General features: G+C 40.4%; 7 protein-coding genes across 8 annotated transcripts; 5 read left to right on the top strand and 2 right to left on the bottom strand.

Annotated features, from left to right (window-relative positions):
* The first annotated feature begins 42 nt into the window (after positions 1 to 42).
* On the top strand, positions 43 to 1,978 carry LOC117790831 (probable histone-binding protein Caf1). Of its 2 annotated transcripts, none has more exons than XM_034630432.1 (3): positions 43 to 375; positions 450 to 1,010; positions 1,074 to 1,978. In XM_034630432.1, the coding sequence occupies exons 1-3, from the start codon at positions 354 to 356 to the stop codon at positions 1,781 to 1,783; spliced, it is 1,293 nt and encodes a 430-aa protein (XP_034486323.1). In that variant the 5' UTR covers positions 43 to 353; the 3' UTR covers positions 1,784 to 1,978. The 2 variants fall into 2 exon arrangements, with proteins under 2 accessions (XP_034486323.1, XP_034486324.1); XM_034630433.1 differs by having other exon boundaries at positions 44 to 375; positions 453 to 1,010.
* On the bottom strand, positions 1,843 to 3,856 carry LOC117790827 (protein arginine N-methyltransferase 1). Its single transcript, XM_034630425.1, has 4 exons — positions 3,670 to 3,856; positions 2,971 to 3,602; positions 2,728 to 2,909; positions 1,843 to 2,669 (listed from the first exon to the last, which is right to left on the bottom strand). Exons 1-4 carry the CDS (start codon positions 3,689 to 3,691, stop codon positions 1,979 to 1,981), a joined length of 1,527 nt encoding a protein of 508 aa, XP_034486316.1. The 5' UTR covers positions 3,692 to 3,856; the 3' UTR covers positions 1,843 to 1,978.
* A 272-nt stretch (positions 3,857 to 4,128) lies between these two features.
* LOC117790849 (28S ribosomal protein S10, mitochondrial) lies at positions 4,129 to 5,017 on the top strand. The gene is made up of 3 exons (XM_034630458.1): positions 4,129 to 4,269; positions 4,335 to 4,558; positions 4,617 to 5,017. The coding sequence occupies exons 1-3, from the start codon at positions 4,261 to 4,263 to the stop codon at positions 4,870 to 4,872; spliced, it is 489 nt and encodes a 162-aa protein (XP_034486349.1). The 5' UTR covers positions 4,129 to 4,260; the 3' UTR covers positions 4,873 to 5,017.
* A 364-nt stretch (positions 5,018 to 5,381) lies between these two features.
* LOC117790840 lies at positions 5,382 to 6,424 on the top strand. The gene is made up of 4 exons (XM_034630448.1): positions 5,382 to 5,648; positions 5,714 to 5,911; positions 5,979 to 6,219; positions 6,283 to 6,424. Exons 1-4 carry the CDS (start codon positions 5,431 to 5,433, stop codon positions 6,412 to 6,414), a joined length of 789 nt encoding a protein of 262 aa, XP_034486339.1. The 5' UTR covers positions 5,382 to 5,430; the 3' UTR covers positions 6,415 to 6,424.
* A 726-nt stretch (positions 6,425 to 7,150) lies between these two features.
* Positions 7,151 to 11,001, top strand: LOC117790817 (heat shock 70 kDa protein cognate 4). Its single transcript, XM_034630408.1, has 2 exons — positions 7,151 to 7,309; positions 8,711 to 11,001. Exon 2 carries the CDS (start codon positions 8,711 to 8,713, stop codon positions 10,667 to 10,669), a length of 1,959 nt encoding a protein of 652 aa, XP_034486299.1. The 5' UTR covers positions 7,151 to 7,309; the 3' UTR covers positions 10,670 to 11,001.
* A 208-nt stretch (positions 11,002 to 11,209) lies between these two features.
* Positions 11,210 to 19,152, bottom strand: LOC117790822 (putative ammonium transporter 2). Its single transcript, XM_034630421.1, has 4 exons — positions 19,135 to 19,152; positions 13,051 to 13,445; positions 12,532 to 12,927; positions 11,210 to 12,149 (listed from the first exon to the last, which is right to left on the bottom strand). Exons 1-4 carry the CDS (start codon positions 19,150 to 19,152, stop codon positions 11,222 to 11,224), a joined length of 1,737 nt encoding a protein of 578 aa, XP_034486312.1. The 3' UTR covers positions 11,210 to 11,221.
* LOC117790805 (putative mediator of RNA polymerase II transcription subunit 26) lies at positions 14,925 to 21,748 on the top strand. Its single transcript, XM_034630369.1, is given in 5 exon segments — positions 14,925 to 14,967; positions 17,185 to 17,599; positions 17,679 to 19,713; positions 20,260 to 21,299; positions 21,532 to 21,748. Coding segments are annotated over 5 exon segments (3,612 nt in total). The 3' UTR covers positions 21,611 to 21,748.
* The last annotated feature ends 1,619 nt before the right edge of the window (positions 21,749 to 23,367 follow it).

Here is a 23,367-nt window from a genome sequence, read left to right as displayed (position 1 = left end):
AACACTATTTATCGTCATCGATAGACCGATGACACTTCTACTCATCTCTGTCGCATTTTAGCAGCCGACGCGCTAGCAAAAAAAAAAGGAAATAATTTTCTCAATTTTCCACCAGCAATACGCTTGTTAAAGGTGTAAAATAAATGCTAAACATATTATTGAATGTTTTAGTGTGTGTCTAATAATAATTTTTATAAAAAGTACGCGTATTTGAAGCAATCACTTGGCGTGTAATTTATTATTTGCCGACTGTGCACACGCTTTTGCCGCCGCCGCTTTGTTGTTTTGGCGCCCGATTTTGCGACGCGCACGAAATTTTGCGTGCAATTGTAATTTAGCTGCGTTGTCTTAAAATGGTGGATCGCAGTGATAATGGTAAGTGTTAAAAATGTTATTAAATGTTTTGATTTAAGCTTGATTATGCTGATTTAATTTGTTATATTTGCAAGCAGCGGAATCCTTTGACGATGCCGTCGAGGAGCGTGTCATTAACGAAGAGTACAAGATATGGAAGAAGAACACTCCATTTCTGTACGATCTAGTAATGACGCACGCTCTGGAATGGCCCTCGTTGACGGCACAATGGCTGCCAGATGTGACGAAGCAGGATGGCAAAGATTACTCTGTGCATCGCCTTATATTGGGCACACACACCTCGGATGAACAGAATCATTTGCTAATTGCCAGCGTCCAGTTGCCCAGCGAAGATGCACAGTTCGATGGCTCACACTATGACAATGAGAAGGGCGAATTTGGTGGTTTTGGCTCAGTGTGTGGTAAGATCGAAATTGAAATTAAGATCAATCACGAAGGCGAGGTGAACCGTGCACGCTACATGCCGCAAAATGCGTGTGTCATTGCAACCAAAACTCCATCAAGTGATGTCCTCGTCTTTGACTACACAAAACATCCCAGCAAACCTGAACCATCCGGTGAATGTCAGCCCGACTTGCGATTACGGGGACATCAAAAGGAGGGATACGGCCTCTCGTGGAATCCCAATTTGAATGGTAAGCAATAGCCGAAAGCATTATTAATTACTAATTTAATACTAATTACCATAAATTCTTTAGGTTACTTGCTCTCGGCTTCCGACGATCACACCATCTGCTTGTGGGATATCAATGCCACGCCTAAGGAGCATCGCGTTATCGATGCCAAGAATATATTCACTGGCCACACGGCCGTCGTTGAGGATGTGGCCTGGCATTTGTTGCACGAATCGCTATTTGGCTCGGTGGCCGATGATCAGAAACTTATGATTTGGGATACAAGGAACAACAACACCTCAAAGCCCTCGCACACCGTCGATGCACACACTGCCGAAGTCAATTGCTTGAGCTTTAATCCTTACTCGGAGTTCATATTGGCTACTGGATCTGCGGATAAGACGGTCGCATTGTGGGATTTACGTAATCTTAAGTTAAAACTACATTCCTTTGAGTCGCACAAGGATGAAATCTTTCAGGTTCAATGGTCGCCGCATAATGAGACGATTTTGGCCTCATCGGGCACCGATCGTCGCCTGCACGTTTGGGATTTATCGAAAATTGGCGAGGAGCAGAGCTCCGAGGATGCCGAGGACGGCCCACCAGAGCTGCTCTTCATTCATGGTGGCCATACAGCCAAAATCAGCGACTTCTCCTGGAATCCCAATGAGCCATGGATCATTTGCTCTGTATCCGAAGATAATATCATGCAAGTCTGGCAAATGGCCGAGAACGTCTACAACGATGAAGAGCCCGAGATACCCGCCTCCGATCTGGAAACCAATACCGCTTAAAGCAACATCAGTTCAAGTTTTTGGCATCCCTTTCCTACCCCATAATAAAGATATATATGTAATGTTTTTTGGCAAAAGCACAACGCAAGCTTACCTGGCCGCGTGTACTCATATTAATTTATAAACATATTGTTAAACTTAAGTTCCCAATTGTCTACAAAAATCTTGCATTAAAACAATCTGAAGACCAACTAATCAATCCACTGTGTACTTGTGATGCTTGCCAAACGCTTCAATATCCACACGCAATGCTCGCACATCGCCATGATGACGCCGGGAGCTGATCTTGCCGCTTATGACATCTCCCTTTTGTACAGCTTGCGGTTGATCGATAAAGAATACAGTCTGCTTCCAATGTGTTGGCGTCTCGTCGGGAGATGTGCTGAACATCACTTTATTCTCCAGTTCGAACAGTGTGTCAAAGTAGCCAACGAAGGCAGCCAATTTACCAGTTTGTGTGCATTTTAAGTTAAATTCATATGTAAAATTGGGATAACTCAAATCTACGGTCATCATATCAAAGTTGGCTATTTGTTCGCTCTCTGTGAGTATGTGCTCCGGGTTAACCACCTCCATTAGCGGTTCTTCAATGCTTCGCTTGCGAAGATCACTCATGTTAACGCCGTACACGTCCGACCAAAATTCAACGTGTTGTCCATGCAGTTCTTCGTTAATTCCTAAAAGATGCAGTGTGCAGCGATTCGGAAGGATTATGCCATTGGGCTTGAGATGATTCTCGCGGGCATAGATAATGGAGTCCAGCATTGCCTCGTATAACAGGAAATAACCCATCCATTCGGATATAATGACATCATATTTGGGTTCGGGCAATTCCGTGTCCTCCAGCAGTCCCTTCACCAGTTTAACATTTTTCACATTGTTCTTTCTGTAAAAAATGAGATATTTAACAAAAAATTAATGTAAGTTGGAGTAAGTTGACAAACCTAACAATGTCCATGGCGGTGTACACAATCTCAGAGTTGTCAATGCCCACGACGCTCTCAGCACCAGCTTGTGATGCAAATATGGAGAGTATTCCGGTGCCGCATCCCACGTCCAGAACAGACTTGCCACTTAAATATTTGTGGTTCTTCAGTAAAGCTGAACGATAGGTGTTTGTGCGCACCTGTTAATGTTTCATTAAACTATTATATACGAAATCTTTTTATAAGTATATTTATGCGCACCTTATCGCTGAGCATTTCATGATGTATGCCGAAATGGGAATAGCTTTTGAAATATTCTTTATCCAGCGTTGGAGCGTTGCGTAAAATGCTATTGCTAGTTGACGACGTTCCCTTTTCACCCGCCTCATCCTCGCTGTGCACCTTTTGAAGGAGCGCTTTGTAGTCATTACGCATGCGTTCCATATCCTCACTGGCCTGCTGCAGCAGTTTGCCTTGCTCGGCTAGACGTCGCATCAGCTCCGGCACACATTCATTTGTATCCGGGGCATCAGTCTTAATGGCTTCGTAGTCATAGCACAACCAAGGCTCGTACTCCAAGGGTTTTAGATATTTTTCATCATTCCACAGCGGCTGGTCTGTTAATAGTAACTGCTCTGCACTAATTTTAACAGCACGAATGTAATTTATTAACTTTATGAAGGCATACTGATCCATTTGGAATTTTTTTTTAAGTTGCAATAAGTCCACTTTGTGGTCTTTATTCAAATGCTCGATGGCTTGATCTATTTCCGGAAAAACCTTAGTACAAAACAAGCAAGTCGTTGACTCGCCTTCATCCTCGCCCATTTCTTCATCATCATCAATGTCATCGTATGCCTCTTCATCAGAACTGATCTCTGTTGATTCGTTAACTGTCGACCATATATATGTTGTTGTCAGCGTGTATTTATTTGTTGATGTGAGTTTGTTGTCGCTTACCTTTCTGATCTGTGCTCTCCATATTTAAAAATTCAAGTGCCTAATAAAGTTACTCAGCATAAATTAGATACTACCAATGAGAGCTGTCAAAACCCGGCGGTTTTATTATGGAATAATAAAAGAATTTAAAAACGTTGCATGCACGTGCACAGAGAAGCAGTGTCACCACACCCCGGCAAAGCGCAAATAACAATGAAATATCGATAGGTAAGTATATTCTTGCAGCCCTGTCGTCACTGTTGCCAGCCCAGCTATTTTTAATGTCCAGCTGTGGCGTCTCAACACTGACGGCCAAATTGCCAGAACTGATCAAAATTGCAAATTTAAAAATTCAAAATTTTCAATAAAAATTAATAAATTTAATAAAAATTTAAAATTCAAAATTAGATTAAATTAAAATTAACATTACTAGAAAAAAAATTTTATTCGAAAAATGTACAAAAACCCAGGAAATTTTGAAAATTAACCTATTTTTTGCGTAAGAAAATCGAGCCAGATCGGAATTGTTCACTGGATGGGCAACCCTCGGCAACTAGAGGTGGGAATTTTCTTGCATAACCCCCGTACGGCCAGCCGTGATATCATAACAAAATGCAGCAGGTGCTTATAAATATTGCAATTTCTTAAAGAATACCAATTATTTTAACAAGTTTTATATATTCTAGTTAATGAAAACATTGCGTCTGGCGCAGCCCGTTCGGTTTTCCTCCGCTCTAAGCAACACAGCAGCAACAATTGAAGCAACAAATCCGGTGCCTGCGGCCGAGCCTGATAAACTTTACAGCAAAGTGGAAATTGAGTTGCGCGGCGTTGATCCGGCCGTGCTAAAGAGTTACACCTGGTTTGCGACCACAGCTGCGGAGCACTTAGGTATTGAGTTGGGCAAGTGGTAAGTGACAGTCGCAGTTAAACGTTCAATCTGTTTATAAATTTAAACCACTTCACAGTTGGTCACCTCGCAAGGCACACCATGAACGAATGACTTTGTTAAAGTCCGTGCACATTTACAAGAAGCATCGTGTTCAGTACGAGATTCGCACGCATTTTCGCTATATGAACTTTCACAAGTTAACCGGCTCAACGTTGGACACATTCTTGGAATACATTGAGCGGAATCTGCCCGAAGGCGTGGCACTGCAGTCATCCAAAACGGAATTGCAACAAATACCCGAACACTTAAGGCAGCCGCCAGAACAAGTTTAGGACAAGCTAGATTAGATCTTAATCCAAATAATTTCTAAGATTACTGCCATTGAAAGAAGCATTTCAGAGATTATTCTTCAATGGGGAAAAAAAAATAAAAATAAAGTTTTATGTGCTAATCAAAAAAGAGTAGCCCGGTTGATAACGTTCCACTTGTTATTGGCCATCAGCTTAATAACGATAAGCTTTGTTCTTAACAGCAATTTAATAATATGCGAGAGAAGACACAAGAATTTTAAATACCCTATTGTTATGCTGATAGTATTCAATAATATTATATGCAATAATTTGACCCAATTGCACACCGTGTTTTTAAACCGTCACGTTAAAATAGTCTATTTTTACAAAGGCTATTATAAAGGACAATTTTAATGTATTTATTGAGCAAACTGCATTGCAAAGCCAATAGAGCCTATGCTAGGGTATAAACTGAATTGATTTGGTTCGTATCTTGGCATTCCAAATTGGAGCACTTAACAAAAAGCCAAAATGTTTGCTTTCCCACTTCAGTTGCGTGCTTAAGCTGCAGGAAAACGGATCCCAAAAAAGTCGAGCAACATGAGGCGAGGTTACCTAATTCCGTTGCTTTTGGCCATGGCCACAATTTACAGTTGCCTGCCTCCGGTTGCCTGCGTCTATGAAGATAAGATTTTATCCTTTTTGGAGGAGTTTCGCAAGCGAATGTGCCATCCGATCCCAAATTTAGGATTACCCGCATTAGACCCACTGCAGCTGGATCATGCAGATACAGCTGTAAACAATCAATACCTTATAGAGTAAGTCCAATTGAGCTTCTCTATGAGATATCGTATGTAATGTAGAACTTTTAAATTTTCCTTAGTTTCACTGGTTCTGTTGACAACTTTAAGCTGCAGGGAATTTCGGATTTCTATGTAGATACGCTGAAGATTAATATAGTTCCTGGAATTCAACGAAGCGTAGTCAACGTCACCTTTCCATACACCTATTTTAAATCCCTATATACAGCTAAGGGTTCCTTGGCCTACATCCTCAATCTGGCTGGTGACGGCAATGCAGAGTATGTAGAAATTCAAAATTAATTAATTTTTTTTTTTAAGTTAGTTAATTTATTTTCGTACTTTTAGAATGTCAATTAAGGATTTTACGCTCACAATTTCATGGAGAATTAAACCTTCGATAAATATCGGCATTCAATCGCTGCAAATCGAGTTGCATTTGGGAGATTTGAAAATTAATTTCGATAATCTAATGGAAGAGGAGCGTATTACTGATTTTATACATGCGCTTGTTAATGAAATGGGTGTTGAATTGCTCGGTGATATTTGGGATTATGGACAGGGAACAGTGGTCGAAAAGCTCGAAACGGTGGGTAATCTAAATATTCCTAATTTGGACAGCTCAATGATGAATTTCTTAATTTTTTTGCAGCTCATAAATAGCAAAATAGCAGATCTTATCAAATTAATTACTGGTGGTGGAAGTGAGGGCGGTGAGGGCGGTGAGAGCAGTCCCATTTTTGAGGGTGTGGAACCGAATTGTAAGCCCGAAACTCGCAAATAAGACTGAAAAATGTGTTGCATGTCATAGGAGTTACAAATATACATACAGAATTAAAGGGGTTTCTTTTATTACATTGTTGGAAAAATCCTTTTATAAAACATTTAATGATACATATTTGTCGATACACATTTACGTATCATTACGATAAGTAAAGCGGTAAATATATTTATAGCGACTACAGCAGCTAATCTGCCGATAAAGTGCACGTAAACCTTTGAAAAACCAATTAATATTCTAATCCTGTCATATCAGTAAAGGTGTTGCTGCTGATAACGCTGGCGATTACCAACTTGAAGTGTTTTGTGTGGGGTCTAGATAACCTTACTATTTTTATAGCAGTTTATTGATTTATTGTCCCAAAGCGAACCGTTTTCAAAATTATCAAATGACTTTAAAAATCGCGCGCATATTATGTGTATGGCAGCGCCGTCATAACAACCAGGGCTGCAATAAGCGATTATTTTCGATATATATCCTTTTTGTGGGATTCAAGGCTGCCACACACAATTTAATGAAAGTTTGTAATTAGAATTTACATAAAGTAAAGATGAATTTTATATTTTAAGCCTCAAAAAATTAAAAAAAAAAAATGTACAAACATTCAGAATACTTTTTTTCTACAATGAACGTATTTTTTTAGGTAAAAAAAATCGAGGCAGATCGAAAGCTTTTACTGGATGGGCAACCCTCGACAACATAGAATTTTCCAGAGCAAGCCGACGCGCTTATAAATATTGGGTACAATTGTGCGCCATCTTATTCCTATTACAAGTGCCAGTTTGATCGAACGTCTGAGTGTCGACTCGGCAGAAAAAAATATAAGTGGGACAAAGAAGTGAAGCAATTACACGGTTATCTATATATTTAGTACATTTAAACTAAACAACACACAAAGGTAAGTCTCATTTTTATCCAACTACAATGCATTTTTGTTCGTTACAACTGCAATATTTTTTGACACGTGCTCTTTTCACCTCGTGTGTTGGCCTAGAAAAAATATTTCCATTGACTCATTTGTCGTTTTACGGCCTTAATCAATAATTTTCCATCTAGTGCATTTATGCAATTATTGTCAGTTCATTCTTACTACAATTATAACGAAATCAAGCACCGCGTGGATTTTGCACGGCCCAGGTGTTTGTACATTAGATTTTGAACTTAGGTACATAATACAAGTGTGCGTATTGCGTCATTAAACTCTTAAAATGTATTAGCTAATTTGTAATGAACAATCGAATCCATGCAGTTTCAATAGTTCATTGTAATTAGCTGATTAATATGAAATGAGTACTACTACTGGAATATTCCATTGAAAAATTATGCCGCATCACTCACACACATTCACATTCCACTCGATTATCGTCTACCTCGCTCATGAGTCATGATGACGTTTGACCGCTGACGTCTGAGTTTATATTTATAAATTCTAAACGTTAATGTTTTAATAATTTATAAATATATTTTATGGCAATTGTATTAAAGTATACACTTATATACATAGTTAGGTACACTTTTCATATTCAAATGTGCGTTGCTAACCGGGATGTCTATGTATGTGTGAACGCGTGGTTCGAGTAAAACACATTCAAACAACATGCTCTACCATGCGAATTAGCGCTCGCGCGTGTTCGTACACTATTGCCATCTCTTTCTGTTAAATGTGGAAAGCATTAGGTCTGGCAACGGCGTGGCTTTGTTCCTACACTCCATGTACATGTGTATATACAAGGGTAGTCATCGTTGTGGTTGTTGTCGTTCCAGAATTTTCGTCCATGCGGTGGTTGCACCTTGGAAAGAATTTAACAGCAGCTGCTGCTGAAATAATGCTTCATTGTTATCTTTGAATTTATCTTGCTTGAATTTATCATGCATGTGTACAGGCATCCATTTGAATTTGTATGTACGTACGTGTCTTGGTCATATAAATTAGTCATAATTTTTATTTTTTTTTTTCACGTTTTGCCGTTTTTGGTTCTGAATGACATTAGCCGCAACCAGTTTTAGCCAAATGAGAAATTAAACGCAAAAGGCATGAAATATAAAAGGCGAAAAGCGCTTTTACTATTATATTATTACTAAGTATTGTATATTATTACTAAGTAAACATAGTATGCCCAATGCCCCTTTATTTCCAATATTCCACTGATATTTACGTCTTAACAGGGTTGCCACATAGATGAAATATATTCAGAGAAAAGTTCAATGACATTGGAATTACTTTGACAAAAAGTACATTTAATACATAAAATAAAAAAACATAAATAATTTTTGAATTTCTTATTTTGATTCATTACAGATGTCTAAAGCACCTGCTGTCGGTATTGATTTGGGCACCACCTACTCCTGCGTGGGTGTGTTCCAGCATGGCAAGGTCGAGATCATTGCCAACGATCAGGGTAATCGTACAACTCCATCGTATGTTGCCTTCACGGATACGGAGCGTTTGATTGGTGATGCTGCCAAGAACCAGGTGGCCATGAACCCCACCCAAACGATCTTCGATGCTAAGCGTCTTATCGGTCGCAAATTTGAGGATTCGGCTGTCCAGTCGGACATGAAGCACTGGCCCTTCGATGTGGTCAGCGTTGATGGCAAGCCGAAGATTGAAGTAACGTACAAGGATGAGAAGAAGACTTTCTTCCCCGAGGAGATCTCCTCCATGGTGTTGACCAAGATGAAGGAGACCGCCGAGGCTTATCTGGGCAAGACGGTCACCAATGCCGTCATCACTGTGCCCGCCTACTTCAATGACTCACAGCGTCAGGCGACCAAGGATGCTGGTACCATTGCCGGTTTGAATGTGTTGCGTATCATCAACGAGCCAACTGCCGCGGCCATTGCCTATGGTCTGGACAAGAAGGCTGTTGGAGAGCGTAATGTGTTGATTTTCGATTTGGGCGGCGGTACCTTTGATGTCTCCATTCTGTCGATTGATGACGGCATCTTCGAGGTCAAATCTACGGCCGGTGATACCCATTTGGGTGGTGAGGATTTCGACAACCGTCTGGTCACTCACTTTGTACAGGAGTTCAAGCGCAAGCACAAGAAGGATCTGACCACCAACAAGCGTGCTCTGCGTCGTCTGCGCACCGCTTGCGAGCGTGCAAAGCGTACGCTGTCGTCCTCCACTCAGGCTAGCATTGAGATCGACTCTCTGTTCGAGGGTACCGATTTCTATACCTCGATCACTCGTGCCCGTTTCGAGGAGCTGAACGCTGATCTTTTCCGTAGCACCATGGACCCCGTGGAGAAGGCTCTTCGTGATGCCAAGCTGGACAAGTCGGCTATTCACGATATTGTGCTCGTTGGTGGCTCCACCCGTATTCCCAAGGTGCAGCGCCTGCTGCAGGATCTGTTCAATGGCAAGGAGCTGAACAAGTCCATCAACCCCGATGAGGCTGTTGCTTATGGTGCTGCCGTCCAGGCTGCCATCTTGCACGGCGACAAGTCGCAGGAAGTGCAGGATCTGCTGTTGCTCGATGTTACTCCACTGTCGCTGGGTATCGAGACTGCCGGTGGCGTGATGAGCGTGCTCATCAAGCGTAACACCACCATTCCAACCAAGCAGACACAGACCTTCACCACCTACTCGGACAACCAACCCGGTGTGTTGATCCAGGTGTACGAGGGCGAGCGTGCCATGACCAAGGACAACAATCTGTTGGGCAAATTCGAGCTGTCGGGCATCCCACCCGCACCCCGCGGTGTGCCCCAGATTGAGGTGACTTTCGATATTGATGCCAACGGCATTCTGAATGTTACCGCCCTGGAGCGTTCGACCAACAAGGAGAACAAGATTACCATCACCAATGACAAGGGTCGTCTGTCCAAGGAAGATATCGAGCGTATGGTTAACGAGGCCGAGAAGTACCGCAACGAGGATGAGAAGCAGAAGGAGACCATCTCTGCCAAGAACGGTCTGGAATCGTACTGCTTCAACATGAAGGCCACCCTCGACGAGGACAATCTGAAGAGCAAGATTTCCGATACGGACCGCACTACCATTCTGGACAAGTGCAACGATACCATCAAATGGCTCGATGCCAACCAACTGGCCGATAAGGAGGAATACGAGCACCGCCAGAAGGAATTGGAGGGCGTTTGCAATCCAATCATCACCAAGCTCTACCAGAGCGCCGGTGGTGCTCCTGGTGGTATGCCCGGTGGCATGCCCGGCGGTATGCCTGGTGCTGGTGGTGCTCCCGGAGCAGCCGGTGCTGGCGGCGCTGGCCCCACCATCGAGGAGGTCGATTAAACAATTCACCATCAACTATAGACCCAAACTTTACAATAAAACAATTAAATACAACAATCTACACATTACACACATATATATTTAACTTGGATTCTAAATTAGGAAACACAAACAATACAAACAACAACAACCACAAGAACAAACGACAACTGCTCTTGAAAGTTATATTATAATAATACAACTGCAACATTAAAAATAATATAAATAAAAACACTGCTCTAAAAAATACGGTAATACATATATATTATATTATTATCAAAATTCATCGATCGATCATCCAAACAATATTTGCTTGTACTTGAATTAAATAAATCAATTTGAGAATTGCAAAAGAAAAACTAAATGTTATTATTTTTGCATTTTAATTAGATTATTTTTAGCTTGGTTTACAAATGTGCAAACAGATATATATATTATCTGGTATATCTAATTCATTAAGGATGGGTTTATTAGGATTATACTGAATATAATAGTAAAGCTGAAATAGGAACTATTTTGTAAGGTGGAGCTGCTTAAACATTGATAATTTTGGTATTTATGTTGACTTTTATTTCAATCGACCCAAGCAAAGTTGGCATCCTTGTCCAACTTGGTAACGTGCTTGATAACTGGCAGCTCGCTGTTGTTGGCCTTGTAAGAGCCCTGATCATGGGTCCAGATATCTCGTCTAGCTTGCATTGATTTTACCTTGCGCCCAAAGACATTGTCCAGCTCCTGCTTCTCACTGACGTTGGCGGACTTGAGATTGAATTTAATGTCCGAATCCATTTGTCGTTCCTCAAGCGTTCTCATTGGTGGTCGCAATTTTTTGTTGTTCCCGCTCACTTGATCCAGATAGGTTTGCCATTGCTGCAGCTTATCCTCGGCGGCGCGCAGCTGTTGGATGCTATGCTCATGGCCGGGATTAATACCAATGGGCTGAACCCCAATAATTTCAGATAGATCGACCTTGATGGGTGCCAGGGCGGAAATGGCACGGGATAGTCCAATTTGACTGTGACGTATGCGATGTTCGGTGAGATCGGCACCCAGCAGTTCTTCGTGCGGATCCATGCGTATAGGTATCACTTTATTGATGACATAAAGCAGCAAGAATGTAGAGCAAATGCCCCAACAGGCCAAACAAAAAGCGGACAATGTTTGAATCCCCAACAGATACCAGCCGCCGCCTTTGAAGAGTCCACTGCGTCCTTTGGTCGTGTCCATGGGCACAGGATTATCGGCAAACAAACCAACGGCAATGACACCCCAAATTCCACATACACCATGCACAGAGCTGGCACCCACTGGATCATCCACGCCCATGCGGTCAAACAACGGCATCGCAATCACGCACAGCAAAGCACCCAAGGCGCCAATAATCAACGCCTCCCAAGCGCGATACAAGAAGCAGCCGGCGGTAATGGACACCAGCGAACCCAGGATGCCATTGATTAGATCCATGATATCCATTCGACCATCATGTCGCCAAAAGGAGTATCTGCAAAAGCACCCAATAAATGAGAACGATAGCAAGTGAGAACGAAATAGTCGAGTTCTCGACTATAAAAGACCAGTAATTACACATTTTTAAATTCTAGCTATACATTTTAAAACACAACGGTATGAAAATAAAAGCGGAAGAGTAATAAAATTTGGAAAGCACTCTAAAATCAATAGGAATAATATGCGTCGGTACAACAATTTATAAGTGTACATCTTATACTAAATTCGATAGAAGCTTTATTATACTGGGTTTAAAATTCTCTAACCTATGGCTTCAGCTTTTTTTTTTTTTTTTTCAAATTTTTACCAATTATTAAAAAAGTTGTGTGTTTTAAACATGTAAATTTTTAAAATTTTTTGATTGAATTTTTGCTTACATGGAGCTAACGAATCCACCGCCAAAGGAGCCCATCATGGTCATTACAGCTGCACGGGCAGCATACTGCCACTTGGCACCGCTGACGCCGTAAGTGCTTCCCGAGTTGAAGGCCAACCATCCCCACCAGAGCACAAAGAGACCCATGCAGGCATTGACCGGATTACCCAAAGGCAACGGATCGTAGCCCTCAGCATAACGGCCCAAGCGTGGTCCAAGCATCGCAGCTGAGGCAAAGGATGCAGCTCCTCCTATCAAATGCACCGGTCCACTCCCAGCTATGTCCACTGCACCCAGATTATTGAGGAAGCCATGCTCTCCCCACACCCAACCGGCGGGTATACAATAGACCACAGTATTAAGCAGGGAAAACAAGCAGTAAGCTTTAAAGTTGCAGCTGAGGAGTGAAAAAATTAACAGGAGAGAGAGAGATTATCTGATCGTTCCTATATCGTGACAAATTTATAATACACTCTGCAAGGGTATAAAAAAGAGTAAAGGAGCATTAATCTTGACCTACCGTTCAGCCATGGCACCGCTCACAATGGTTGTGGATGTGGTAGCAAATGATAATTGAAAGAGGAATGCGGCAAATATTTGTCCCATTAGTTCATCGCCAACGGGTGGATCGAGCAGAAAGTCGCCAATGGCCATGAATGGATTGGAGAGTGGACCGCGTCCAAAGCTCATACCGTAGCCAAAGAGCCAATAGGTGAATCCGCCAAGCACAATGTCAATAACATTCTTCATCATGATGTTAACTTCGTTCTTGATGGAAACGCAGCCGGATTCCAGCATGCCGAAACCCGTTTGCATAGTAAAGATGATAAAGGATGAGGTGAGTACCCAATTGGTATCCTCGACAGATAGATCGTACAATCCTGGTATTACATAACTGCTATTCCTTATCACACCCTTCATGGCTGTCACTTGCGACGCCGTCGCATTCTCCAATCTCGAGGGCATCTCTTCGAAATATCTCCGTAATCTCTCCGTTGAACGTGCTTTGGCCAGCTAAGTTACTCTAAGAGTGAACTCTACGACAATTGTATTTCTGAATGAATACCTCAAAGCTACAAATTACCTGCATTCAATTTAAATGCGAACTAATCATGGCGCTCAGCGAAACCTTAATTATTTAGCTGCATTTTGTGTGCGTGTTGTTTACAACGAACCAGCTAATTATACCCTGCAATTGTAGTAATGTCGAATGCACGTCCGGGTTTGCTCACCCTTTATTCGCCATCACAAAAATCGCATATTTTGTATTGCAATAAAATTTTTTCCTTCTTTTGCCTTCAGTTTTTGGAACAAGTTAAAATTAAAAATACAATTTATTCCACAATTTCATTAACAGGGTATCTTCTGCTCGACCATCGTTATAAGTTATAGCTTATAACTACATATATTATTGTTGCTTTAGTTTAAACCTACGAACTTGACATTGCTATTAAGTTAAAGTTGTTGTCACCGTTGCATGCTACGAACACTTTGCAAATTTAATGAACATAAAACATTTTGCATTAAATTCAATTACCAGATTTGCCTATTTTAAACTTTATTCTACTCGGAACTTTTGGTTTCATTAAGTACAATATGACAATATGCCAACCAATGCAAGAGTGAACAGTCCCAGTCTCGTGCCTAAACTAATTCCATTACGTGCCATTTTTTACTTTATATTAAATGCAACGGCTTTTAACGGTTACGTAGAACTCAGACTCGAGAATGGATCAGAAAATATCTGTATCCGGTTGAAAGACATTTAGATTTGTTTTTGCGTTCACTTTTGCATAGCATTAGAAAAAAGAAATATAGCAATCATAGCTGAATATATATGTATATAATTAAACTTATTTCCGACTAAAGAAATTTTTAAATTTTTCTAGCAATTGAACTCTTCAAAAATTTCAAATTGCCAACGAACTTTACTTACGACAAAAATTTCCTGAGCTTACGTTAACGTCCTGCACACTTACGTCATACGTGGTATTTTTTGTATTTGGGAAAAAAGCTGTTTCTGGTTGGAAAGCATTCGAAAAATAGCTGAAATTGGTAAATGTTATGATTATGTAATGAAAATTTCAAAATGCAATAGCTTTAATAATAATAATAACGTAAAAAGAAGAAAAGGTATTTTTTTTTTCATTCCACCAACAGTGGTATACGCTGCCAGATCAGGAGATCTTGCAGGGTGGCAGCCTTTGGACCGGGTGGCAGCCTTTGGGTCAGGTGGCAGCCCTTTGTTACTGCTCTGAACAGATAAATTTTAGCACTAGTTGGTATTGCTCGAAAGTTCGTTAAAAACCGTTGAAAATATCAAATAAAATCTGTGTAACTAATAACAACTAAAAGTTAATTGTGCAGATAAAAGTGCATATTAACGCCAGCAAAATGTATTTTTTGGCAGTGCTTGCGTTTATTGGGAATGCCAAAGGTAAAGCCAATTTGTGAAAAATGAAAACTTTATACACACACAAGCACAGGAGCATATCCTTACAGTGCTAAAAAGAGAGCAGCTAAGTGAAAATGTATATTATTTTTCTGAAAATTTTGCTCTTGGCATACATTTTGTTAAAATATATCTAATGAAGATTTAAAAGGACAATGCAATTTTTTTTTTCATCCAAAATCAATTTCAATTGCTGTTCTCTTTCTACATTCAATGGAATATGGTCCATGGCCACAGCAGAGTTTTACAATTTATGGGACACAGGGCACACATACACAACCATACATATAAACTTGAGCTGCGCTCTTTTGCTCAGCCAGCAGGCAGCAACTCCTGCGATAAGGGAAGGGGCGCATAACGGTTTTCAGCTGGGCAATGCGAAGGAAGTGGCGTGCAAAATTTTGCGTTGGTGCTGCTGCCCATTTCTCTTTCGCTCTCTCTATCTCATTTTCTCTCTTTCTATCTGTGTGTATATATGTATGTGGGTGGTGTGTTGTATGCTGTTTGTTTTTGCATGTGTGTATACCTTCCTTATGTTTGGGTGCGCGCGTATGTATGTATATGGTTGAGGCTGAATTGGGTGTGTGTAGTTGGTGTATCTGTGTGTGTATCGCAAAAATTTCACTTGGAAACTCGCATGAAAGGCATTATTTTTCTTGATTTCTTTACTTTTTTGCGGGGGCGTTGAGCACGCTGTTTGCCATTTGAGTTCGTGCGTTTCCTGCTCAGTCGTTCGAACTCGGGTTTTTGCTCGTCGGCTGGCGCTGCATGTTGTTGCAGCCCCCATGTCCTTTTCACACTCAACGAATGCTGGATATATTTGTTTTTAATTTGAATTTCCTTTTGCTGTTTAGCATTTAAATTATGTTGAAAATGTTATGCGTTTGCATTTAATTTATTCAAGTGATAAATGTTATAGCCATGCGAAATGGTTTGTGTGGTTGTGTGTGTGTGTGCATGGGTACAGCACCTGCTGCATTTTGTGTGTATTGCATATACACACATACGTTCGATTGTGTGTGTGTGTGTGTGCGCGTTAATGTTGGCACTTGAGCAAAAATGGTAACTGTTAAATCAGCAGCATTACGAAAGTTGGTCAAGTGTGTCAAAATAAAGAATCGTACAGTTGTTCGGAAATATGTATACATTACATACATATACATATACATACATACGTATCATGTTCACAAATATACATAAAGTTAGTAAAGTAATTGGTTTGACAATTACACAACTGAACATATTTAATTTTTTATTTTAAAAAATTTTTTAACGCAATGTTATTTTATAAAATTTATCTTTCGATTCATAATCATCTGTAATAAAAAAGAAAAATGTATTTCGTTTAGCAAATTAACATATTTGACTTAATATTTTGTCAAACCAATTACAGACTGACTAACTGTATATCTTTATTATAACATGTTGTACTAGTTCTCATATACAAAAATTTTATTTTAATTTTGTACAGAGACTCCTTTCTGCAAAAGCCATTTTATATTGACTTTTGATGCAAATTTGTTCTACAAATCCTAACTAATTAAAAAAAGTGCCGACTTGTGAAAACTTTATTATTTTTGTCGCTTATGATCATTTCGCAAATGATTTCTGAATAAATTCAAAGTCTTTCATATATAGTGTTCAAACATTAGATTAAATTTGAGAACGGTCTTAAATATTTTTAAGACCGCACAATTTTGAGCACATCGTTTTCTCATACTTTAAATTTGTAATTTAATTTTTATGCTTTTGTTTTTTAATTTAATCGTATGTATGATATAAATGTATATACATATGTATATTTAGAATTGTTAAATCACATTAAATTGTTAGTTTTAAATTACTTTTGGTCAACTGCTCTTTGTTGATTTTAAGCAAATAAATATGTGCAATCTTTTTAATTTAAATTATACTAGTAGACTACTACTATTAAAAGTGCGCTTTAAAAGAACTAGGATCATAGTAAACTATTTTCCAAATATGTTGAGAACCTTATTAAATCTATTTGTTCAGTAAACATCTCTAATTTTACGTTATTCTAATATGGGCAATATGTTTCAACTTTAATTTGGTAATGTTGAGAAAGTTAGGGAGTCTATTTGTTCCATAAAAGAATCAAAAATGATCATGTCTCTGACTTAATTTAAATTTTTAATTTCAAAATGAAAGTAATAAGCACACTTGAAATTTTTTGAATAATAGATATCATCGCGGTGAGTTCCAGCCTTATACAGGGCGGACATTGCCGCGATTACAATGGCAAGCTCTATGAGACGGGCATGCATTATATGCCCGGACCGGACTCGTGTCGCCTGTGCATCTGCGACAGTGGTTTACCCAAGCAGTGTAAGATGGTGCTCTGCGAGGCGTTCAGCAAGTGCAAATCCTTTCAGACGGTTGGCAGCGGCAACAATTGTTGCGAGGTCATCTGCCTGGATGATCAGTTCAGCGATGGCAGCACTGATTTTGGCATTTGACTGGTGGCCAGTGGCATAACGGCCACGTTGTCGTTATCCTTGCTCTTCTTTTTGGTGAATCGCTTGCGACAACGTAAGATGCGAGCTCGAGAGAATCGCCAGAATGCGGAGGATCAGCGCAGCATTGTTGGAAGCATTGGGTGAGTATCCAACTTCCAAGCGCACAATTCATATTTACATATTTGAAACTACAACTTTATGTTGTTATTGATTTTGTAGCTATATTGCTGGCAACATGGGATATATGGAGGGAAATCTGAGTGCCATAGACTATTCGTATGGTGGTGCAACAACGCATTATCCGCTTTGGAAGCCGCCCAGTGGATATTTTCCACGTGGTGAGGCGCCACCACCGTACGAGGAGGCTGTGGCCATATCCCAGGCGGAGGCTTTAAGTGCCCAGTGCACTGTTACATTGCCTAGTCATGTCCAGCGTCAGACGGTGGCCAGTGTCAGTCAGCAACAACAACAGCAGCAGCATCAACAGCAGCAACAACAACAAGTGCAACAGCAAATGCAACAGCAACACTTGCAACAACACACATTGCAACTGCATACACAACCACAGCAACATCCGCATCCGCATTCGTACGCTCAACAATTGGTGCCCGTTACTACAGCTCATCCATCACATCCACATGCCCATCAGTTGACATCGGTGGCTGCTGCTGCAGCTGCAGCTGCCGCTGCTGCCCAGTCCAATCAGTACACACAGAGCACCACAAATTTGATCAACATAAATATTAATAGCGGTGGCGTCACCACAATTGCCACAGGCGAGAATCATCAGCCGCCTTACAGTCTGCAAAGTGAGCAGCAACTGAGTCTGGAGCAACATCAACAGCAGCAGCAGCAACAACATCAACAGCAGCAGCAGCAGCACCACCACCACCAACAACAGCAACAATTGCAGGCTGCACCACAGAGCAATTCGATTTGTGTACAAACGATGCCCACCCCAAAGCCAAGTGTCAACAGCGAGTGCAGCTATAAGAATTGTCATTTGAATATTAGCGCAAGTGTGACAACTGCTGCAGCTGCAGCTAGCAGCGTTTCCAACTCGTTGGCATATGCAGCAGCACGACGCACGCCACGCGGCTCGCAGGAGTTGTTGCAGCAGCCACAGCAACAATATCTAACTGTTGCTGATGTCGAGATCAATGCTAGTGCCAGTGCAGCTAGTTATCATTCGTTGCCTGTTACGGGTGAGCTTATAGCCACGCCCACACATCATTTAACCCAGCAACAACAACAACAGCAACATCATCAGCAACAGCAACAATATCAACATCAACAGCAGCAACAACAACAGCAACAGTTGCTGGCATCTGCATTGTCCACACCCGCCATAGACATGATGCCGCCACTGGAAATTGCAACCATAACGACATCACCAGCATGCAGCACAGCGGATTCGGTAACACAAACGATGCCATTGCCAATGCATGCGGCCCTCAAGTCACAGCAGCAACAGACGCAACAGCAGCCGCAACAACATGGCAGCAAAACGCCATCCAGTTCGCGTCGCTATCATCGCACCATTCCACGCTATTTTGCTGTCGCTGATCCACTGCAAGTGGTTAATGTCAAGCCAAAATCCAGCTCCAGCTCCACTTCCAACTCTAGCTCAAGTGATGCAGCAACCAGTAGCAAGATCAACAAGAAACCCATGTGCCAGTGTCCCATTCAGCATGTGCCCATGTCCTACATGGGCAGCAATGCCAATGCCAATGCAAATGCATTCCTTAGCGGTGCCGGCAAACTCTTTGCGACTGCATCAAGTGGCAACAATGTCTGTGTTTTGTCACCCAACGCCAACGCCAGCGGCACACGTCATGCCGCCACGTTGGCTTATGGCCAACGCGCCAAATCTTCAACAAATCTACAGCAACAGCATCACAGCCAGGATATGCTTAACAATAGCGTGTCCGTTGGAGCACGCAATCCATGCAGTCATGAGCCCAAAATTGCCACCATTTCCAAGCAGGTCGGCGATGAGTTGCAGCCGCATCCATCGCACGTGACTTCAGGAAATGTATCATCAATTATACCACCACCACCACTGCAGCATCACGAGGATGTCAGCGCCCCGCCCATTGTACTTGGCCGCGTCCAAAAGCGTTCATCCTCGAGCGGCTCGAGCAGTGCGGCTGACCGTGTGCGTAGTACCAGCAGCAGTGGACGAAGCACGTCCAGCAGTGCAGCTGCCCAGGCGGGCGTCGATATGCTTTCCAGCGTCTATTTGAATCGAAAGGTGAGTTCGAAATGTAAGTAATCCCATTGCAAGTGCCTAGCCTTGATCCCTTATGGCTAATTCTCTCAATTATGTACATTATGTATATGCTCGAAAGCTGAAGCGGAAGATCAACTAAATTGGCAATTGAGGAGTGCAACAAATATGATTATTTTTTATTGGACTAACAACCATTCGTTCATCATATTCATATTTAATTACATTTATCAAAAAGGTGTAATAATAAAAAAATACATTTTTACAGATAGTAAATAAATTGGGATTCGTATAACTTTGTTTTTAAGTTTAATTTAAACTGATTACTTTCAAGTATGGATGTAAATCCAAACTGTGAATGGAGTTAAAAATCCACATGTATAATTCGGAAAAAAAGAACTGCGTTGTCGATCAGCTAAAAAATCGAAACGTTAATATTATTTTAATATTTGCTGGGAGGTATTTAGTTGTTTTTCAAGGGAAAATTTTTGGTTTTTTTCGGTTTTATGCTCGGTGATAGGTTTGTGTTTATTTTAGACCACTCTCTAATCTTGTTGGCACTCCTTGCAGGTTGATGCTTATTTGAGCTTGACGCAGAAACAGCAGCAACATTTCTATAACCAACAACATGAGCAACAAGCGCGGCAAGCAAGCGATCAAAGCAATCCAACATTACCACCGAAACTCTACAAAAGCCTAACGAATTTAAAAACAGCGACTACAACCACAACAGCGATTGCAACTGCAACAGCAACAGCAACAAGTGGCAGTGGCAGTGGCAGCAACAACAACAATGCTGTTGCCACCATTTATACGCTCAGCAAATCGACAAATGGCAGCGTACATCAGCGAAAGGAGCAAACGCCAACATTGACACTGCCCCCAGCGAGTCCTTCGGCCAGTTGCAGCGAAAAGTCGAGCGGTAAAATCAATTCGAGCACATTCTATCCGCTGGCCAACAATCATGTTACCTATACGCTGCCAAAGCACATCAGTGGCAAGATCTCTCTAAATAGCACCATCAATAGCGTTGTCAGCAAAGTGCCATCGGTGATCAGTATTCCGCCCTTGGAGAACAACAATGACAAGTCATCGGCGATCAACAAGAGCACAACACTGCCAAAGATATTGCGCGTGAAGCGTGACACCGATAAGATAACAGCAACACCAACACCAACAGCAACATCTGCAGCTATGACAACAACTACAACGCCAAATGCAACATCGAGCAGCAACATGGCCATTGCAAATTGCCAGATGCCCAGCTATCCACAACTGACGTCAAAGGTGCAGAGTGGGCGTGGTGGCACGCCCAGCAAACAGTTGCCGGTGTGCACCACATCCAAAAATTGCTTAAATCCTAACGAGCACTTTTTGCCCAACGATACCAGCCTGGACGATGATTATCTAAGCGAATGCGAGAATTGCAAAATTGCACAGAGTGCCAAGTATTATCTGGATGCTGAGCTAAGCGGTGGTGGCACCACATCTTCGACGCCCCAGGAAACAATGACGCTGCAGCGCAAATCCCTAGAGGAGACCAAAGAGGAACCACATGACAGTTACTATCGCAGCTCACACACGCTGCCCAGCAACGCCAAAAAGCATGGGTAAATAAAACTATACAATACTATCATTCAAATTGTATCAATCAAACCGGTTACGGTGTTATTCGCTGGTATTTGTATATCCTTCTTGTGGATATTATGTTTTTTGCTTAGATTAGGTTCTCCCAAAACCATTGGGCTCGTGATACCGATATCTTGCTGTATTCCTCGATCCATCTTTGTTTAAAAAATTAATAAATGTAATTGCTGTATTCATATTTTCTTGCAGTGTCAGTAAAAATAACAACCGGGAGGCGTGGCAATTCTCAACGATACCCGCAGCCAGCTCTTCAGACGAAGATGTCAACGAATGAGATTTGAGCCATTTTCTTTAAGATGCCAAACAACCACCCAAATGCCAAATTGTGCATCCTAAAGAAAACGCAGGCTTCGATTTAACTAAAACCATACTTAACACCCAAAAGGCATACTAAATATATATATATTTATCGCAAAAACTAAATATACCTTGAAAATTTAAATTCAGCTATATATTTCGTGTATATTGTAAAAAAAATATGAATAGAAAATAAAATATAGAAATAAGTAGAGTAAACACTTACGATTTGCTCAAACAATATACTAGGAAATATATTTAAATATGTATATGTAGATATTAGATATGGGGAACATTGGCATGTAAAATTAGATTATTTCTGCACTTGTATATGTATATTTATATCTACTTATGAAAGTAATTAAAATTGTTGCAAAAGAATAGTCGAGAAAAAACTCCAAATTGTTAAAGATTATGATATGTTTAAGGAAAAGAAAAACATTTATAAGACAGACTTAAAAACGAATTCGATCTCACTGGATAATATGTATGCGCATTCATATATTGTAGTTTGAAACTGTCGTCCTAAAAAAGGAGTACTTCTGACGACTAACCAGTTGAAATGAAAAAAAAGAGAAAATAGAATAGAATAAAGTAAATTAACTCCAATTTTGCCAATGTTAACTGTCAATAAATTGTATTATGTATGTACTATATATAGAACATGTTTGTAGGTTAACTGCAAATCCATTCCCCAGTTCATTCCAGACAAAAAACATTGCACAATGAATAAATACTTGAAAATGGAAAATGTTAATTGACTACACCAAAATACAGCCACACACAATGTTTAAATGTATATGTGAATTCTATGAATAGATTAGTACGAAAAAATAATAATTCAATGCATGTGTTATTATGTATTAAATATTAAGCATACGCAAGGATAACCAACAGCACTTTGAGGTGTTCAATGTATGTACGTACATACTTTGTGTACATAGTATAAGAATATTATTAAAATGATTACTCTTTAATGTATAAATTATAGTATTCTTCTAATTGTGTTTTATGATATCAATTCAATTTAACTTAATTTATTAGGAAATATCTATTGATACTACCATACAGACTTATGACAAATATTCAAAATTGTTGTACACGAAAATGGACACATCTTCCTGTAGTGAGTCCTGCATTTGTATCTTGTAAGCAACGCATACATATTAAAATGTAAAAAAACCAGTTACAATGAATATGTACTTAAGTATTATAGATATTGTATTGTATACAAATATGTCATTCAAATAGAGAAGCGACATTCCCAGCAGCGGAGGACACATTTGGTTCCCCAAGGATATGGAATCAAAGACAAAATGTATCTCTGCAAACATCTGTCGCTTAAGTTAGCTTTTGTTATTTTAGAGATTGTCTTATTTAAAAAAGATTTGCGAACTAGTCGTTTAAAAATAGACGAATATTATATTTAAATTGTGGAGTTTTGAAATTAGGCATAAGTACACATAGAAAAAGCCAAAGATATGGAAAAGCAACGCAAACATTAAATAATTAACAATTATACGAGTTAATTTAAAATTATTGCCTATTCTATTAAATTTCGGTTGTAATCGAGCTTAGATCTGACATATTAAATGGAATGTACAACTGGGATTGAGCGAAAAGTTCCTTTGTTTCCTATTATACTTTATATAAACTCGTAAGCTGTGCATTCCATTGAAGCCTGCTCAAAACTTAATTGTGTTCAAAAGTCGCTCAAATATATAGGATATATAA

Source organism: Drosophila innubila (assembly GCF_004354385.1).
Source record: "Drosophila innubila isolate TH190305 chromosome 3R unlocalized genomic scaffold, UK_Dinn_1.0 2_E_3R, whole genome shotgun sequence".
Lineage (NCBI taxonomy): Eukaryota > Metazoa > Arthropoda > Insecta > Diptera > Drosophilidae > Drosophila > Drosophila innubila.
This window is presented reverse-complemented; position numbering and strand designations above follow the sequence as displayed.

What these genes read in the sequence shown, in the direction of transcription:
- LOC117790831 (XM_034630432.1), top strand. Translation starts at nt 354, where the DNA reads ATGGTGGATCGCAGTGATAATG. An exon ending in GGTGGATCGCAGTGATAATG is followed by an intron (nt 376 to 449) that starts GTAAGTGTTAAA and finishes TATATTTGCAAG; the next exon opens with CAGCGGAATCCTTTGACGAT. An exon ending in GTGGAATCCCAATTTGAATG is followed by an intron (nt 1,011 to 1,073) that starts GTAAGCAATAGC and finishes TAAATTCTTTAG; the next exon opens with GTTACTTGCTCTCGGCTTCC.
- LOC117790827 (XM_034630425.1), bottom strand. Translation starts at nt 3,691, where the DNA reads ATGGAGAGCACAGATCAGAAAG. An exon ending in GGAGAGCACAGATCAGAAAG is followed by an intron (nt 3,603 to 3,669) that starts GTAAGCGACAAC and finishes TATGGTCGACAG; the next exon opens with TTAACGAATCAACAGAGATC. An exon ending in ACCGCCATGGACATTGTTAG is followed by an intron (nt 2,670 to 2,727) that starts GTTTGTCAACTT and finishes CATTTTTTACAG; the next exon opens with AAAGAACAATGTGAAAAATG.
- LOC117790849 (XM_034630458.1), top strand. An exon ending in GGTATTGAGTTGGGCAAGTG is followed by an intron (nt 4,559 to 4,616) that starts GTAAGTGACAGT and finishes ACCACTTCACAG; the next exon opens with TTGGTCACCTCGCAAGGCAC.
- LOC117790840 (XM_034630448.1), top strand. Translation starts at nt 5,431, where the DNA reads ATGAGGCGAGGTTACCTAATTCCGTTGCTTTTGGCCATGGCCACAATT. An exon ending in AACAATCAATACCTTATAGA is followed by an intron (nt 5,649 to 5,713) that starts GTAAGTCCAATT and finishes AATTTTCCTTAG; the next exon opens with TTTCACTGGTTCTGTTGACA. An exon ending in GCTGGTGACGGCAATGCAGA is followed by an intron (nt 5,912 to 5,978) that starts GTATGTAGAAAT and finishes TCGTACTTTTAG; the next exon opens with AATGTCAATTAAGGATTTTA.
- LOC117790817 (XM_034630408.1), top strand. Translation starts at nt 8,711, where the DNA reads ATGTCTAAAGCACCTGCTGTCGGTATTGATTTGGGCACCACCTACTCC.
- LOC117790822 (XM_034630421.1), bottom strand. An exon ending in AGCGGTGCCATGGCTGAACG is followed by an intron (nt 12,928 to 13,050) that starts GTAGGTCAAGAT and finishes TTCACTCCTCAG; the next exon opens with CTGCAACTTTAAAGCTTACT. An exon ending in GGTGGATTCGTTAGCTCCAT is followed by an intron (nt 12,150 to 12,531) that starts GTAAGCAAAAAT and finishes GTGCTTTTGCAG; the next exon opens with ATACTCCTTTTGGCGACATG.